Genomic DNA, 17,802 nt, shown 5'->3' with positions numbered 1-17,802 from the left:
TCAGCGGCTATGTCGGATCGGACAGGCATGTGCTCTCGCCGGCTCGGCCACGATGGGCCTTCTCTACTCCCTCCGGTACCCGCCACCGTCCCCCTTCCCTCCGCCTTGCTCCACACAGGCTCTGCTTTGCATCGCGGCCCCTAGCATCAAGCGGCGTCGTCCCACTAGAGACGGGTTATTTCGGACCACGTGGGTGGCTGTCTAACGAGATATACGGCGAACACGTTCCGAAAGTGGGACAGAGCCGCGAGTACTCATTCGGTCGGCGAACCGCTGCACTGCGCTGCACGCCGTTCGCTCGTGACGCGTCGCGAATATATGGCGATGATCACGATGACACTCGGCGATAGCCGAGTCGCGCTATATAGACCGCTATATCGGCGGCTGATCGCGGTACGGGCGCGCGAATGCCGAGGGCAGCGAGGATTAACGAGTGTGAACAGATACGAGTGGACTCTTCTGGTATGTGACCGGTGACGGCGTGACGTGGGGCCCCGCGGGGGTGAGGATTCACGGTATTCTTTCTTCTCTCTGTCTCTCGTACGCGCATCGCGTAGGCGATTCGCGCCGGGCCCCACGTTTCCGTAAGCTATATTATCACCGATCGCGCCGATCTCGCGTCCACCGCTTTGCCGCATGTACGTACGCATGTGGTTTATGATGCCTCGCGGTGCCGCCGCGTGCGTATGCGTGAAATTCGGTCCGCGTGTTAAGTTTCGTAACGACACCTCGTACGGTAGGTCACGTACAATGGCAAGGTATATCGTCGGCTAACGGTGTCGTTGTCGAGGGTGTGTGTAGATTCCCTCCCCCCCCCCTCCTTCTTGCATTACGGTTCCTCCACGTTCACCGAGTGCGGCGGTCGCACGCTCACGGCACCGGCCGGTACCACACCGGCGAGGATATTTGTTCGACTGTGTGTTTTCCGCGGGCTAATTGCCACGCGGTCTAGCGCCGTTACTTCGCCCGTTGGATTATGCGAGCGGGCAGTGCCGTTAATTTCGCGCGCGGCGGTTTTCCCCCCGGCCTTAGGTACGCTGCTATCCGCAATCGCGGTAAGGACGAGATCATCGCAGCGAGGTGCCGCGTTTAAATACACGACGGGCGAATTCCGCAGCGCCATTACGCCGCCGTGAAATAAATTCCCTCCGCAAATGGCGCGGCGCTCTGCGCTCTATCGGAGTACCTATGGGAAAATTGCGGTGGACGGTCGCCAATTTGCGAATCGATGTTAACGTCGGCGATAATCCCCCTCGAATGTATCGTAGTAAAGAATACGCCGGCTAGGCTGTTGCGATTGGCGCTTTCGTGGGGAAAAAAGACCTCTATTTGCTAAACCTTGACCGACGGCCCGGCTATATCGGGCGTGATTTATAGTCACTAACAAACGATGATGGATCACGTACATAATCTTCGAGTGTGTTCATAAACACTCCGGCTTACGGAATGTAGTAGTAGACAGGACTGACAGTTACGCTTTCGCTTTCTAATGGCAGTAAAACTCGTAAGAAACTATGCATCAAAGCCACGATCCACCTAGTTATTCTATTTTGCGCGTGCAAGAAACCCGGCCGATCTCCCATTAAATGTTTTTGTCAGGGTTTGTTATTACTGCGGAGTGTGAGAAGCACGGTAATAACGCTTCATAAAAATTATATTTTATAAATTTACCATGTTCTGACAAGCGGATACGTTTTCTATCCTGCCGTAAACGCGATATTAAAATATTTAATATACTTATTCCGATAAATTTATGTTACAAATGAGGATCTTCCAATTGAATTAACTTATTCCGTGGTACTGAATATTATATATTCTCTATATGCAGCTAATGTGATATTTTATTAAACGTTCGCAAGAATTTCTTAAAAAATTAAATTATTTTAAACAGCTCGGATATTAAGGATCAAAGTATAAAACTGTATTTTTGTACAGCACGCGCGCCAAGCGCATTAACATATATGGTACTTAACGATAAATGAATAAAGAATAATTCCACATTTCTCCCTCTTGTCTCTTGTGCTTCCCAAGTATACAAAAAATCTCAAAGATCCTTTGTTAAACGATGTCAGGCGAGTAATCCAACTATCGGTACGGTGTACTTTCCGTCGCCAATATCGCCTGTAAAGTCTCCTGTTCCTTGTTCCTGTCGGGACAGTAAAGTTAATCCCCGCTTCAATTTTCGTAGCGCGGACGGTATATACGGCGGCCAGCGATCGCCATTTGAGGATTTCTGCACGGGAACGAGACTGCGCGCGCGATCCGGGATCCGACCTCAAAGTCCGGTGTTCCTCCGCGACAGAACACATACGGGGGATAGGTGGAATCCCCCGGATGAAATCGATAATACGTGCGGGGGAGGGGCGGAACGAACTGCGAACGCGAATAAATCGTAGAAATCAGTCACGTATCTCTCCACACCGGCCTTGGAAATCACCGTTAAGCCCTTGATCGCAATTTAACCTCGGAGGCCGAGAGCAATACCGGATCGTAGCGCGCCCGGGACGATTATCCAACCGCGTATACGCATCAGATTCCGCTTTCTCTCCTCCTCTCTCTCTCTCCCTTTCTCTCGTACTCATTTGCCACATCACTCTCTGACCGAGCGAACTGACACGGTCCGTTTCTATACTGGCACTGTGTATGTTGCACGACGATATGAGTGGCTCGCTTACACGCAACGTCCGCGGCTGGCGTAGGCGTACGTGAATCTCGACGACGACGTGGACGTGCGCTCGAGAGAGTGCTTCGATATGCTTCGGTTCGTGCGTAATTACGCGTGTGTCCACGCGGTACCACGCAACGCAGCTGCGTACTTGGCGCGCGGGGGGAAGCTTAGAGAGAGAGAGAGAGAGAAAAATACCCCTGCGGTTTCGCGATAATGCCCGTCGGATGTAACGAAGCGGTCCCAGGTCGGCCGAACATGTGTCCAACGGTAAATAATCGCGAGGAAACAAGAGGGAGGCCCCGGAACGAGGGGGAAGAGAAACGTCGGATTCGACGCGGCCGGCGGCGCGAGGATGCTGACTGCGAGAAGGTGGTTTACGGATATACGCGTCGCGCGCTATCACGTTTGCGGCGGGCAAAAATGATCCTGCGTATACCGCGCTTCATGCGCGTGCGAGAATGGATTTAATTAGGCATATTGGTAGGTTTCTCTCCCCCCTCCCCCCCCCCCCCGGGATTGCCGTTAGTGCCGTTGCGATGTATGCGCGCGGGCGACCAAACGTCGAGCCATTATCGGCACGCGGTATTCGAACGATTTCATAGGCGTTCCACTGGCGTAACTCGTAGCCGAGGCGTAATGGAGAACGGCTGTATACGGGGAAAACGTAACCCGCGGTAACGATGATTCGACGATCCACCGTACGTAGGCACTTAGGTTCTATCAACGTTTGCGGTCGTAAAAAGCGCGTTATCGGGAGAAAGCGGCAAGGAGACTCAGGCGACAGTGGAAATTAACACTAGAACTACCAAGGAGGTCAAAATGACCCGTTTGACATTTTTTAATAATTTATTACTCATTTTTAAAACATCGTAATTTCTGAAATTTTCCCAGATTTTTGTTGAAATTACATAGATGATTAATTTTATTAATTTGTTTTCTCTTTTCTTTTCTAAGATTTCTTTTGTAGAAATAAATATAGATTAATCCCCGGGTAGTTCTAATGTTGAACACATCCGCTAATCTATGTGTGTCGTACAGTTTAACTCGATCAAACCCGAACTTCTACAAAATTAAGGAAAAAATCATGCAGTTATAGATGTGCAAGAGCGTAAGTTTAATTTTAAAAAATATATTAACTGTCGATATCTTAATTAGTAATCTGATATTGAATACACACACATGTATAGCTTCAAAATGTCACGTTTTTCTGATCATTTATACAATTAATTATGAATAGAATTATCCGTTAAACTCGATGTTATTTCATAAGGATATTTTTCTTGCGTCAGCCTGCACATTTATCCATCATTAACGTATAAAAAAAAAAGAAGACGGATATACTGTCGTACGATTCGCAATATGTGTCTAGATCGGGTGATGAACTAGCTCGCGGAATCATGCTCGCGTGCAGACTAAATAGATTTTCCACGTGTCTTTCCTAAACTTATAATTTTCTTGCGTGAGGTCGGCCTCCTCGGCGGTAACAAGTCGCTGCGCTTACGCCGCGCCGGCCGGCCTCGTAGCGCACGATACGCGGTGTTAGCGTGGCACACGTTATTGCTGGGATTAAACAACTTTGCCGGATGATTGATTGCTTTGTGCTCGCCGGCGTTAAAACCTTTTCACCGCGAGAGATACGCTGCCCACGCGGGAGGTGGCCGCTTTATCCGTTCCACGCTTCGCTTCGTCTCTATCCCGCGCGCTTTCTCCGGCGCGACGCGCGGATAACTTACTCTCCTCTTTGCGCTTTACGCTTTCAACGGCGCCTTAACGCCAAAATCCATCTTGTTTGACTAACCTGTCCGTCTTTATTAATTTTATTTAGTTATTTACGGATCGCTCCAACCGGCACGTCCGTCTTCTTCCCAACCACGCTCTTACCCATCTATTTATCTATCTATTTCGTCGCGAAATCTCAGGGGGAGACGTTGAAAACCGCACCGCACGACTCGTTACGCGTCTTCAGTTTCTTAACCATGCGGCAATAATTTGCCTTTTCCCGCGGTTCCTCTTCCCGCCGCAATTATCGTGTCAACGTGTTGTGACTTTTTCACTTGTCGATGCTCCAAGTAACCATGAATTTCATGCGGTAACAGGCTTCTCTCTCTCTCTCTCTCTCTCTCTCTCTCTCTCTCTCTCTCTCTCTCTATCTCTTCCTCTCTGTCTTGGCTTTATGATTTTATACAATTTTCCTACATCCAGATGCATATCCGCACATCGCGGCGAGCAACCGCGGAAAATGGTATCCACGTGAGCGTCTAACTCACAGCCGCATGATGATAATTGCTGCGTTGTACAGCAAGTAGAAATGCCGTTGCGCATTATAAGGTCGGATCAGCGCCTCATCGGCAACGTTGTTCTCATCTTCCGACGCTCTTTTCTCTCGCGCATTCCCCGCCCTCCACCTCGTTTAACCTATCTTGAACTTTCCTCATTCGATTCGCGTCCTCTCTCGAACTTCGTTATCAGACTTTTGCTGCACGCGCCAACGATGCCATCGGACGTTTTTCCTCGAGAAATATACCGTTCCTCGAATTCGCAATCAAGTTTGCGACCGTGTTCCCCATCAGCGGCTGCATCTAATCACGCAGCTATTCACGTAACGACTCCGCGATAACAGGAGCAAAAGGAGCGCGCGGCGCGGGGAAATTATGAAGAAACGCGCGAATGTTGAGGTCAGCGTATGTGAAAGTTAAAGATACGTCAAATTCTAGACCGCAATCGTCAGGATTATCTGTATAGCTGAAGCAGATTGCGGTGCACATCGCGGCACAGGACACTGTGGGGACCCATTTACTGTTCATCACGTGCGGTACAGTCGTCTGGTGACAATCGGAGAGGCGCTGAATACAATAGGAATAGACCGAGTTACGACTGTTAATCCGTGACGCGACATTAAATGGCGTGTTCCGCGAATTTATGGCTAGCGTATATCTTCTAACAAGTAGCGTCGTGAGGTACGTCTCGCTGCGGTGAGAGAGATCATTCCTACAAACCCAGCGACACATATACGCTCTTTTATAAATAATAAAAGCTTCTGTCACCGCTTTACGATCTCTGGTGCGTCAGCGGGCGCGATAAAATATTGCTCTCTTAATACTTCTTCTTTTTTTAGGGATCCCACCGTTCTCGTATAGCTATATAAACATTGTTCTGCTTTTACTGCCGGGAATTCTACCAAATTATTCTCTCTCTCTCTCTCTCTCTCTCTCTCTCTCTCTCTCTCTCTCTCTCTCTCTCTCTCTCTCTCTCTCTCTCTCTCTCTCTCTCTTTCTTTCTTGACGTTTTTCTGCGACGTGCCGATGTCCCCTTTGCTCTTTTGCTTTCTTCGAATGCTCCTCTCGCCGTACGATCCTCGGAGATTTCTCGTGGGAGTGTCTCGACTTCGAGATTGTTGCTGCTCTAAGTAGTCCGCCGCGCCGGTACATGCTACCGCAGCATGTCTCGCCTGTTGGCAGTCTTTCAAGCGCGTGAGTGGGACGAGCTACACAGGGCGCTTGCACGGACCCCTCGAACAATGAATTTCGCACTTATAATTGGACGTGTCGGTGTCGGTTATATCGGGCAGCGTTCCTAACGTTAAGTGCACGGCTAAGCGCGGCAGGAAGAGGGACCTGTTTTCTTGTGTAACCGAGTAGAATCGCAGTAGAGGGAGTAGTATCTGTTGTCGAGGAAACGGTAATAGCGCTTCACGCGCCGAGGAGAAATGATGTTCAACCCATTGCGATGGACGTTTTACAGTTGCGAAATTAAGCTAATTTGGCGCACCTTATTATTATTTCAATTTAACAGATTATATGGTTTTGGTACACTATACGTAATTTCTATTTGAATAATATAAAAGCATAAGCATTACAGGTGAAAATTACCAAGGTAATACAAATGGCATACGATTTTTCTGGCTTATATATAAATGAAGCGTATCAAAATCTCTCAACATTTTCTCCACAATTTTTTATGAACTATATATTTGTGAATAACCATAGCCAGGTATTTCCTTTTTCAATCGTCCATTTTAATCTACAATAAAATATGAAATGGAAAATGGAAAAACACAAAGCGAAAACAGTATCTTGTTTGAACAGAAGTACTTTGTTTTTACTTCGAGTATCGTAAAATTTTATCCTAATAACATTGATAAAATCAGTTAATATACGTTACTATGCAATATTTTTTTAGTTGTTTGTTAGTAATTTACAAATTACATTTGCTGCAAAATCATTTAATACATAGAATAAAAGCGGAAAAATTTAAACGGAGAAAACTATCAATATTTTGATATGTTTTGTTGACGATTGATCGATACTCTCATCACATTTCTATCTTTTAATTCATTTTCTTTCATAAACACGGCCATTAAGCTCGCTTAAATTGTATTTCACATAAGCAAAACACTTGTTTTTAAGTATAATTTACTCAACAGAGGGCCATCGCGCTAAACAACTTGAATAATTAATTACCACCGTTCTTGATTATGTTATAGCGTAATACGCGTGTTAATAACGCGCGTTTTCGTTGTTTTCTCGAGGACCAAAAGTCCTCGAGTTATCTTAACTGTTTTGCAGCTTGGCATTCCACACGTTCTCTCCTCGCCGGAGACCGCCCGTTCCCCAGCGAATCCCGCTCGCGATACTCGACTTTGTGGGACAAAAGCCGGAGCCCGGCCTCATTCACGCTGTAGTGCCCTCGACGTCCTTTCGTTTCAAAACGTTAATTTTTTACAGGAAGTTTGTCGCTCGCCACTTCGGCGCAGTCATGGTGCGTAAGTGCTCTTCCCATCACCGGCTTCAGCTTTCGCAGTTGTTCGTTCGTTCGTTCGTAGAATTCGATTTGAACGTTACAAGGGAGATGTCAAAGAGCGAACATGCAAATCCATAGGATTTCATGGGACGCGTCAGAGAGTTCGTAATAATATCAGGGAATATTAACTACTTAGGAACAACTCGAGTGCGATCGGTTCGACACGATTCGACGTCGAGGCGTCATAGCGTCTTAAGAGCTCTTTTACAATTATCAGCAATGCAAATTGTCTGAATTCCCGGATCGTCGCGAGCTAACCCCCTCCCCGGAGATAAAAGGAATTTCGTGTCTGCCGTTTCCGGGATTCTTCGTTCAAGCAATGTCCGATGTGACACGCCAGATTAATGATTTCCGGGAGCTACCTTCGCTGCGCCACCGTCGTCGTCGACGTAGGATTCGAATTTTTCGTCGCGAAACTTTCCGCAAGTTTTTATCTAGGTGCTCCTGGATACCTCCCGGGCTTAACTTTTCCCCGAGATTTACAACCCGCGGCCCGCACAAGGCGAAAGTTGAGCGCGCGAATGTTTCCGCTCTCTCACAGTTTCATTTCGTCTCGCTTTACGCGCGCGCGCACACGCATGCACGCACGCACGCACGCACGCACGCACGAAGAAGGTATATGGATGCGCATACGAGATCAGCGTGTGTATCGTATGTGCATCTTACTGTACTTACATGCGCATTACATGCCCGTACGTGCCTGGAATGAGCGGCCACCTCTCGTGAACCAATACTCTCATTAGGGAGAGAAGACCTCATTATACACCGCACGCCACGGGACCGTGCTACGATTATATTACATTATTGTAATTGATTGCAGCACATGTAACTCCGGCGTGATTCTTAAACAATAAACTCATTACCCGGTAACAAGGAACGCCGATACGGCGCGTACCGGCAGTAATAATCTATCTCTCGTGAACAGCCATCGCCCAGGTCCGGCGGAGCCCCCTGTAGCAGCAGAACGATTCTCGAACGACCGATTCGCGTTTGATCGATCGCCCCGACCAGTCCCGACGGTCGTAAGCGTGCACAACGATCTCGCGGTCTCCTTCTTCCTCTCGCGCCCGGTCTCCTCTTTCTTCCTATTCTCTCGTCTCCGTGCTCGAACGCGCGGTTCTCTCGAATACTCATCTGGAGCACATCACTCGAGAGTCTCTCAGTCTTTACTATTTGCTTGCAACAAATTACCAATGCGCCGGACAAAAGAAACATACGTATTATATATCTACTTCCGCGATAGACCTTCGATTATATCATTTTCATACTTTGGTCGGCCCTCAGAGACTTCTTCCATTCCGATAGTCATACAAGGGACATATATTCATGATGGAAAATACTTGAAATGTAAGATTTCCGTAAATGAAAGAAATAAAAAGCTCAATTTTCGAAAAACTTATCGACAAATAAATAATATCGAAGAATTGTTGCCCGATTAAATTCTACAGACAGTTTAATAAAAGAAATTTTAAAGAAGCTTCAAGAGACAGTCAAAAAATTTGAAAATCGTGGAAAGAAAGTTTGCTAATGGTACGCAATCATTAAAGGGCTATTCGTATCAATCCATATTAACGTCGGGCATGCGTGCATGTCTTAAAAAAAAAATTGCGATATAATAACTTTCAATAATCTCAGACGGACGTCGTTCGAGCGTTAGCGAGGATCTTCCCGCGTGATGAAGCGCCTTCGTTGGAAATCAAGGCGTTCCCGCGAAAGAATTCCGCCGCGGAGAGCGCCGACAATGTCTAATCAGGCGATTGTGCCGGGGGAATACTGTGTTCCCATGGAATGTTAATACGATCTTCATCGGCGCTTCTTGAGGCGCGTACGGGGAGGTCTAGGCTTCGTGCGAGACAACCGGAGCATTGCGTCTGCTCTGAGCCCTCACGATCACACGCGCGCGTATTGTTGCGCAATAACATAATGCCGCGGGTTTCTCTTGATTATCCGCGAGCAGCGGTATACTACGGCGAACAATCGCAGCCGGCGCGGCGGCCGGCGCGCGCGGCGGAGATTTATCTACATTTAATGAAACAGCTAACTTCCTTCCTTCGCGTTTTCTTCCGCGTTGATGTTGGGAGCGCGCAAGGTCACCCTCGCGCTTCCTCATCGTCCCAACTTTTCCCGAACGACAGAGTATATACATTTATGTAATTTCCTAAGTGTTTCTGCCGTTACACACCGTTGACCTCCCAGGGTTAGTCGGGTTAGGGTAGAGAGAGATTATGCGAACCCTAAGGATGCGCGGCCTCTACTCGCGCGCGCAATGATCTCTGAATCCGTGCATTATCTCGCCGTGCATTATCTCGTGGATAAATGTTTCATTGTTGTTCCTCTCTTTGCCGCGCGGCCGGGCCGGGCCGGGCCGGGCGCACGTTTCTGCCGATCGCTTCGGCTCGATAGGCGGACCCGTCGATTTATACGATTCTAGTCGATATCGCTGCCGAGTTCTCGCGTACCGAATTATTCCGCGGTGTTTATGAATACGGATGCTCGCGATTAAACCGGCCTTCGCTGGAACGAGCGTATATCAAATAATTATTATTCCTCTATTCATTTGCAATGCCAATTAATATTAACGTTGCACGCAGCTCACAATAAATCGTTCCAAAATAAATTAACGCTAATTATTTGACCGAATTCCGCGTGGCGCACGCTGGCCCCGATCACGCTTCTCGCATATTGAATCGGATTAAACGGCGTAATTGCAATTATATATCGTCCATCTATCTTCGCCGTGGAAAATTGACACGATAAGTTGATAAAGTTTTTACAGTTTGCTGCCTTCTTTTTCACGCAGTCCGTTTCTTCCGAGGATTAAGCGGATTACGTCTGCACGTCTCCCCCGGCGAGAGGCGAAAGGCGAAGTGCGTTTGTTCAGGAAATTTGCTTCGGCAGTTGGGTCGTTCATGCATATATTCACCCCGGTGCTCTCTTTTCCACGGTTTCCTCAAACACCGGGGGTCTCGAAACGCGCGTAGCTTTCGCCACTTTTGATACGGTTTCCGGCTGGCCGGAGGATCTCTCGACCCTGTCTCGGGTCGGAGCCGAGGTACAGCTCTGGGGGTCGTTGCGAGGAGACCAGCTGGCAGAGACCTTTCGCTTTGGAGGCACAAGGCTCTCAAGGTGTGCACGTGCACATTCACCCGGCACGCTTGCCTCACGAACAGCGAAGCCTTGACGCGTCGGCGTGATACCGCATAAACGCGCAACACCGAGCTCTATCGAAATCGGAAGACGCGCGCCGACCCTTCCGTGCCGTCGTCTTCCGCATACTTGGTCAATGAAAAAAACCGCCTGGATACCCCGATGTTCCTCGCAACTAATCTATCTAATTATATTTACGTCTTGGCGGCCCGGCAGTTAATTGACGCGAGAGTAAATATGGCTTTTTTTAATAGTGGACGAGGAAAATATACATATATATATTTGAGAAACAAAGTCGTATTAGAATATAATATAAAAACATTTAACCGGCGTAGTTTGAGCACAGTAAAATCGATAAACGTACGCTCAGTTCCAACTTGATCCAGGAAAAAAGAAAGGTACATTTTTTTACATGTTATTGCGTCGAACGCGTGTCACGTTTAAAATGCTTAGCGCATTCAAAGAGCGCGCGCGCGCGAGCTTTAAAGCAAGTAAAAACGCGCTGAATGTGATATGTGATAAAAAATCGTATTTCAAAGGTGAATGTAATTATAGATAAAGTGCGCCGTAATTGATAGACGGACTACACGGATTAGCATATAAATCAACGTATGGTGAATCGTAGAAAGCCATCGGGATCGATAATCACTACTTTCCGTGAGAAAAATCCTTAAATGTCTAACGGTCGATCGCGCGCGCGCGGCACGGAGAGAAATCATTCTTGTCTAGACGCTTACTTGTAGCGACCGGCGATAACGATCGGAGAAAGAGAATTGGCAATAACGACGCGCGCATAAAAACCGGCTCTTCGCGCGCAGGCCGGAAAAGACGAGATTACGGCATTGGGAAATATACGCGCGTGCCGATACGCCCCCAATACATGTGTTATCAAAAAGAATGCGAAACGCGCGCGTTTTATGCGGCACATAATTCGCGAATTTCGTGCAAATAAATCCGATTATCAGAAGAGTGTAACATCGCATATAATTGGCACGCATGCGAATACCATACACGGTCTCCCCGTCATTCCGTCCCTTTCCGTCCCGTCGCAACGGGATGCGCCTTTTTCGCGCGATTTTCACATACATAATGCATACGAACGAACGATGCAGTTCGTACAACACACCGCGATCGGAAGAGTCGCCATGGCGTGTCGTGTGAAAGAGGGCATTTAAAATGCAATATAATCGTAATCGTACCGTAAAGCAACTCACCGATGCCCATGCCCGGCTCTGTACCTTCAATTTCCTCTTTCCCCGAGCTTCCCTCTCACGGTTCGTCTCCCTCTTTCGCTCGTTGTAGGAGTAATGAAAGTGCGTCGGTCATTACGCTCTCCGGATACCACCAACGTAAACGCGTACGAATCACGATCGGCGGTCCACGCGGAGCTGCATTATTTATAAGCGCGCGCGCAATAAAGACGCCGCGATACGCATTATTGCGCTCCGGTTACGCGCCGTTACGCATTATGGTAAATAAGACCAGCGCGACGATGCGAGTGATCCGCAACAGGGACATGTCCGTCGATGCGGAATTAGCGGGCACCTATATACACTCGTAAAACGACGATCCGCGTCTAGTTCGTTAGCCGCTAAAGTCGCGTATCGCGTTTTCTCGTTGACTTCCTCTCGGAATCGTTACACACGGTGGGGATGGCCTATAAATTTCGAATATACGATTGCGAGACGCGATCAAAGTAAATCGATATCGCCACACGCATTGTAAGATATTCGCGCGGCACTTTATTTGACAAAGAAATTATTCGCTATTAACGTAATGCAGCTGCTTTATATATTTATTATTTTCAAGTTTCAAATGCATTCAATTAAAATTCAAATTCCTCGACAATAAAATTTTCACACTGTTGCGGTGGGGTGGCACAATGTGATATTACGCCGTGCGTTCGTCAGAATAAACGCGTTGATACGAGTATTATTTCCGTTACGATCAAAGCGTTTTATTACGCTTTATAGCTCGTGTAGATTGATAACACCGAAAAATTACTATTTATCGAGCATTCATGATTTGTTTATCGCACAGTAGCGCGGCAAACACGTACGTGCAATGTAGCTCAAGTAAGAAATAAAAACATTTTTGCAGCACGTATGAATTTTTCAAGATTATTTTTTCTACCTATTGTTTATTAATGTGTTTATGTTCAGCGATGGAACAAAATATTTAAATAATCTTTTTCCACAGCTTCGCAGAATTTAATTAATTTCAGATACACAACGCACGCGTGGGTTAATTTATTGTCAAATATATGTCACGAATATATAGAATATCTTTTTCTCTCTGTGAATTTTTAATATAATTTAATAAACTCAAGATTATCCCGCGCTTTATCCTCATTTACGTGATCGAGAAAACTCGCTTGGAAAACGTCCTTTTTACAATACACGGCGATAAACAGCAATTTTAGCGCAAGTTAAATCGATCCTATCCAACTCGGCTTGCGTATTCTTCGGCCATTTCCTTTCGCAGCCGGGCGTACGGTTCATGTTTGAGAAACACTCGTGAGTGTATAAGAGCGTGGTGTAACGTCCTCTAGCTGGTCCAAGAATCCAATAACTGGAAAATGCATTGGAGCGTACGCTCTTCGAAAGCTACTCGAGCCGGCGTTCCCTCTGCGTACCGATTCGCGACGAATATTACGACGAGAGAAGCCCGAGGTCCGTCCTTCTACTCCACGGACATCGTATCCGCGATGAAGCGGATAGAAAAGCAGGTCGGTGGAAAACGAGCAATCGGACAGTTCTACGTATATAAGAGGGAAAATACCTCGCATCGGTACTCACCGGCACAGGAAGTCTCGTTCGCCGAGGCAAAGCTCGAGGCAGTGCTGCCTCGAGGAGGCGGTCATGGTCCTGCGTGCGTGACCCTGAAGGCGGTGTCCCTGCACTCTGTCGATGCACCAAGCGCGTTCGCAGGGCTTCACCGCCAGGCAGCTCTTCTGGGCGTAGATCGTGAACACGGGGAACTGCGATTGCGACAGCGCGCCTAAAAGCAGAAATAATCCCAAATCAATTGCGGAAAGATTCGACACCTAATCCTGCGTAAAAGATATTTTGTACGTCTTTAACATGCGACTGTGATTTAAGAAAAATACGTTGCTATCTCCCGATACAGTTTATTTGATTAACCTGCGACTATTGATTTGTTAATCAATTAAAGTATCTATAATTGATATCTATTAATTATTGGGATTATATTAAAATGTGTTTGTACATTTTTTATATACGTTATTGATAACTTGTTTTAGAAATCGCTTGCGGTTTTCCATTTTATTCTGATAACCGAGAGATTTATGTAGGTCAATAGTAAAGTGGCGTACACTGTTATGTCACTCACGTCCGATGCGTGCAATTGCGATATTCTATAGACGTTGTCGAGTTAGACTACAATTTTGATAAATCAGCGCGTTTATCATTCCCGCCGCCGCGCCGTGAGTACCACGTTCTTCCCTCGGTTATTGGCCCGCGTCGCGATAAGCGACGAAGTAGGCACTCCGCCCACGTCTCGTCATACGTCATCCGCTCTTTGCTAAATCGTAATTAATCTCCGCTATGTGACGGGAGCTTCGATCGTGACTCGTGGAAAACTTGCTTGAAGCTGAGGGCGTGAGGAAGTAAAGGAAGAGGGAAAGACAGGAAGAATAAAGCACACGATAAGAGGGACGAGAGATAATAATAGTAAAAAGTCTAACAAAATATTTTAGAATAAAAATATCTTAGGTATACCTCTCACACGGAGCATTCATAAAAATTTAGATCCGAAGTTTAATTAATAAAAAGATGCGTTTACGACAGATAGACAGCAAAAATAAAAGGACTTTGAAAGGGACATAATAAGCTATCAGGATAATGAGGATTACTTGGGGAGGTGAGGGAAGGGAGGGAAGGGATTGCAGAGAGGGAATATACGAAGGAAGGATTTTCTAAAGCGAAATGCGGATCTAGACGCGGCACGTCGATCTTCGAAGAGGCGTTAAAGATATTCAATTACCTGCCATCAGCGGGTCACGCCTTGCCGAGGCCGAGGCCGGTGCGGGCTAATGCCGTTGCCTGTTTTAACGGTGACTGCCGCGAGATTGTGGTCGAAGTTGCGACCGCGACATAGATGGATTCTTTACGGCGGTCAACCGCGGTCGAATTACCCGTGAAAATTCAAATTGTAGGAAGACATCACGTTATTGCGGACTGAGACGTATCTACGCGCCCGCATTACGGTCGCATGAATGTGTACTCCACTTCCGGGGGGCTCACACGCGGCGCGCAGACGGGTGTACCATTTACTTCTTTATAATACTACCGCATTATGCGATAATGGAGCACGGAGTCGAGTCTTAAGTATCCTCGTAGAACTTCATCCGAAGTGTTTTGTTTAACTTCCCGTCTACTCATCTCGCCTCCCACGCTTCCCTTCTTCCTGTTCCTTTTCATCCTCCCCGATAACTCTTTCATATATACATTCGCGGCCATGGAATCCGTTAAAATAAGGAAAGCAAGGGACACGGAGGGCGGCAAAGGTGGGAGGGGAATACGGGGGGGGGGGGGTTATAAGACGGGATAATAACAGAGTAATGGTGGTTAAAGGAGCAAAAAGGGGAGATTCTCGCTCGAGAGCGCATGTATAACCGCGAACCTTCGCGCTTCGAGATATGATTTGTGACCTTTGTTCGGGGCCAATTAGAAAAGCGCGAAATCGTTATTTCGATCAGCACGAAGCGCAATTTACCGATTACCGCGAAGTGGTGTATACGCAAACTAGTATACGTGAAACACCACCACCGCTCTGGAACAAGCGCTCTCCAATACCGATCAATTCCGTCGTTTCACGCGGAGCGCGTTCGTTATATCCGGCCCGTGGAAAGGTGGACAATGGTAGTGTCGTTTCGTGTTTTTCACCGTTCGTTTAACCACTTAACTTCCACATCGCTCATTTCGCCGTGAAAAATGCACATGCTACGTGTACCGTGCCCGTGCCGTGCAGATTTACGGCTTGAGGAAAAATAGGCTGTTTGCAGCTCGTACATAAATTTGCTCCGCGGATCGTCAATCGAAATTCAAAGTTAGGAATTGATGGAAAACAAGCGCAAGAAACGTAAAGATACCCTGTTACTTCAATTGTTTCACGCCCCCGGGTAATCGTAATGAAGAACTACAGGGTGCAATTTATTACAATGTATCCAAATGTGGCCACGATGATATTCAGCATTACGCGCTGATATTCCAACTAAGATTGCGGTAATACTTCCGACTCGAGAAAGCGTATTCATATACTTGTGCGAGGAGAGAACGATTTGTTGCGCGAACACCCGACGACTTTCATTACAATGATAATCATAAATTACGGACCCCCTCGTAGATTCGTTGTCGACAGGAACAGAGAACGCCTTGATAACGCGTCGTAACGCAAACTAACGTTTCATCCGCGCTCGGCGGCGGAAGATCTTTCCGCCGCATCTCGTATTCCTATATCATAAATACTCGAAACGTCTCGTGCGAGCCTTGGTCGTAAGGCGGCGGCGGAAAACGGTCAAAGAAAATTTCCACACGCGGGCTTGTCGCGATGTCGCCAAGCACGAGAGAAATGGTCGTGGCCGGCATCTGGCTGGCGATGCCGGAGTAGGGCGACGCTCCATCCTCGGCCATCGTGACCATCCCACGAAATGACGTACGTAAACTCCGTTGGCCGCTGAGCGCACGGAGCCGCGGGGAACGGTTCGATTTCTGATATACGAGGTACATTTAGATACGATTCCGAGCTCAAGTGGCATCGGCAACGACGTCGCCCGTCGGCGCGCTGAATCTGATGTATAATCTCGACTCTCGAGAGCGGCTCCCTTCCCTTCCTCTTCCTCCCCCCGCGACCTCCTCTCTCTCTCTCCCCGGTTGCGCTCCAACAAAGGCAATGAGATTCCTTTTCTACGTGCGACTAGACTTTCAGCGATCTACAGCGGCGAACGTTGCTGCAAACGCGGTATGAAAACCTGTTCGGAAGGCGTAATCTCTGTCGCAGGTGGCACGATGAAATCGTAAATAAGGTGGAGCGCGAGCTACACCGACGGTTCTCCGCGTAGCTGTTAACGCGTTCAAATGCGCTAATCAGTTCTGCTTTTACTGTGAAAACTCGTGGACAGGTGATGTACATATAAAAGCGACGACATTAAAAACTTACTTCGCCGAGTTAGCGTAATAACGCTTTTATCGCTTTGCAAATTAAATCAATGCAAATCGCGAGCAAATGATGATAGCGTCGTCTACGTATATTAAGATTCCAAATTTAAATTTTATTCGTAATTGGACGTTTATCATGCGTTTCTCGAAAATTTATTGTCGATCGCATTATAATATTATCCCGTGAGTAAATGGAGCTAAAACCGGCTTTTAAATTAAGCATATATTCGCCAGCTGGCATTTATGATTCTGATATCCGATCTCTGGCGAGCAGTCCCTCGGATGCTCGATCATTATACTTCCTATGGAGCGCGAGTTTTTAACCTTGACCCCCAACTCGATTTCCCCACCTTTCCGTCCCATTCACCCCGGCAGGTAACGCAAGTTTCTTACCTACTGCAAGTTAAATGTCTGGGTATCGTTTTTCACGTTTGGTCTGATTTGCCTTATCTTCTAATTACTCTATCCTAAAGTAACTATACTTGATTTTCACTTGTATATGTATTCTAGATACTATAGGAAAACCCGGGGGAAAACCTATTCTTTGTAGCGTTTTTAAATAAATAAGCATACACCAGAATTTAGGCGACGAAGGAAGAGAAAAAGGGGATCGCGCGGGAAGGTATAGATGTACAGAGCATGCCGCTAAACAGAACGGAGCTAATGTAGCGTGTATCGTTATCTGTATCTAGCCATTTTATTATTCAAATAACTGTACCCAGATATTTTAACATTGTACCTTTGTAACAGGACTGACTTTGCAGTATGTCATGCGCTTTGCTTTGCGTAGGCGCACAATAGTTGGGACACTCTCGTGAGTCATTCTGCGCTCTGGAGCGTGCGCCTATGTATGTATAAATGTGTGCGCATATGTATGTGCGCGCATAGAAATGCACATTTATTTACACGTTTGTCTCCAGGCGCATAATTGCGGATGGTTGTTATACGTACTTAACGCGCCGTGTAAAGCCACAGTTTTTCAACTAGCCGGCACGCCGGCGGACGGCG

General features: G+C 47.1%; 2 protein-coding genes across 2 annotated transcripts in view; one reads left to right on the top strand and one right to left on the bottom strand.

The window, feature by feature from the left end:
* Positions 1–17,802, top strand: part of Atg16 (Autophagy-related 16) — a 205,080-nt gene that overhangs the window by 5,610 nt on the left and 181,668 nt on the right. The gene's annotated exons all lie outside the window — the stretch shown is intronic.
* The window catches only part of Neo (ZP and PAN domain-containing protein neyo), a 66,275-nt gene that overhangs the window by 35,536 nt on the left and 12,937 nt on the right, over positions 1–17,802 (bottom strand). The window contains exon 2 of the mRNA XM_071712920.1: positions 13,414–13,615. Coding sequence (XP_071569021.1) covers positions 13,414–13,615 — 202 coding nt within the window. The remainder of the gene's footprint in view (positions 1–13,413; positions 13,616–17,802) is intronic.

This window comes from Temnothorax nylanderi, unplaced genomic scaffold (assembly GCF_030848795.1).
Source record: "Temnothorax nylanderi isolate EJ_2023f unplaced genomic scaffold, tnyl_v1.0 TNYL_tig0117_pilon, whole genome shotgun sequence".
In the NCBI taxonomy this organism is placed as follows: Eukaryota; Metazoa; Arthropoda; class Insecta; order Hymenoptera; family Formicidae; genus Temnothorax; species Temnothorax nylanderi.
Note: the sequence above shows the minus strand (reverse complement) of the source record. Positions and strands in the feature narration are given on the sequence as shown.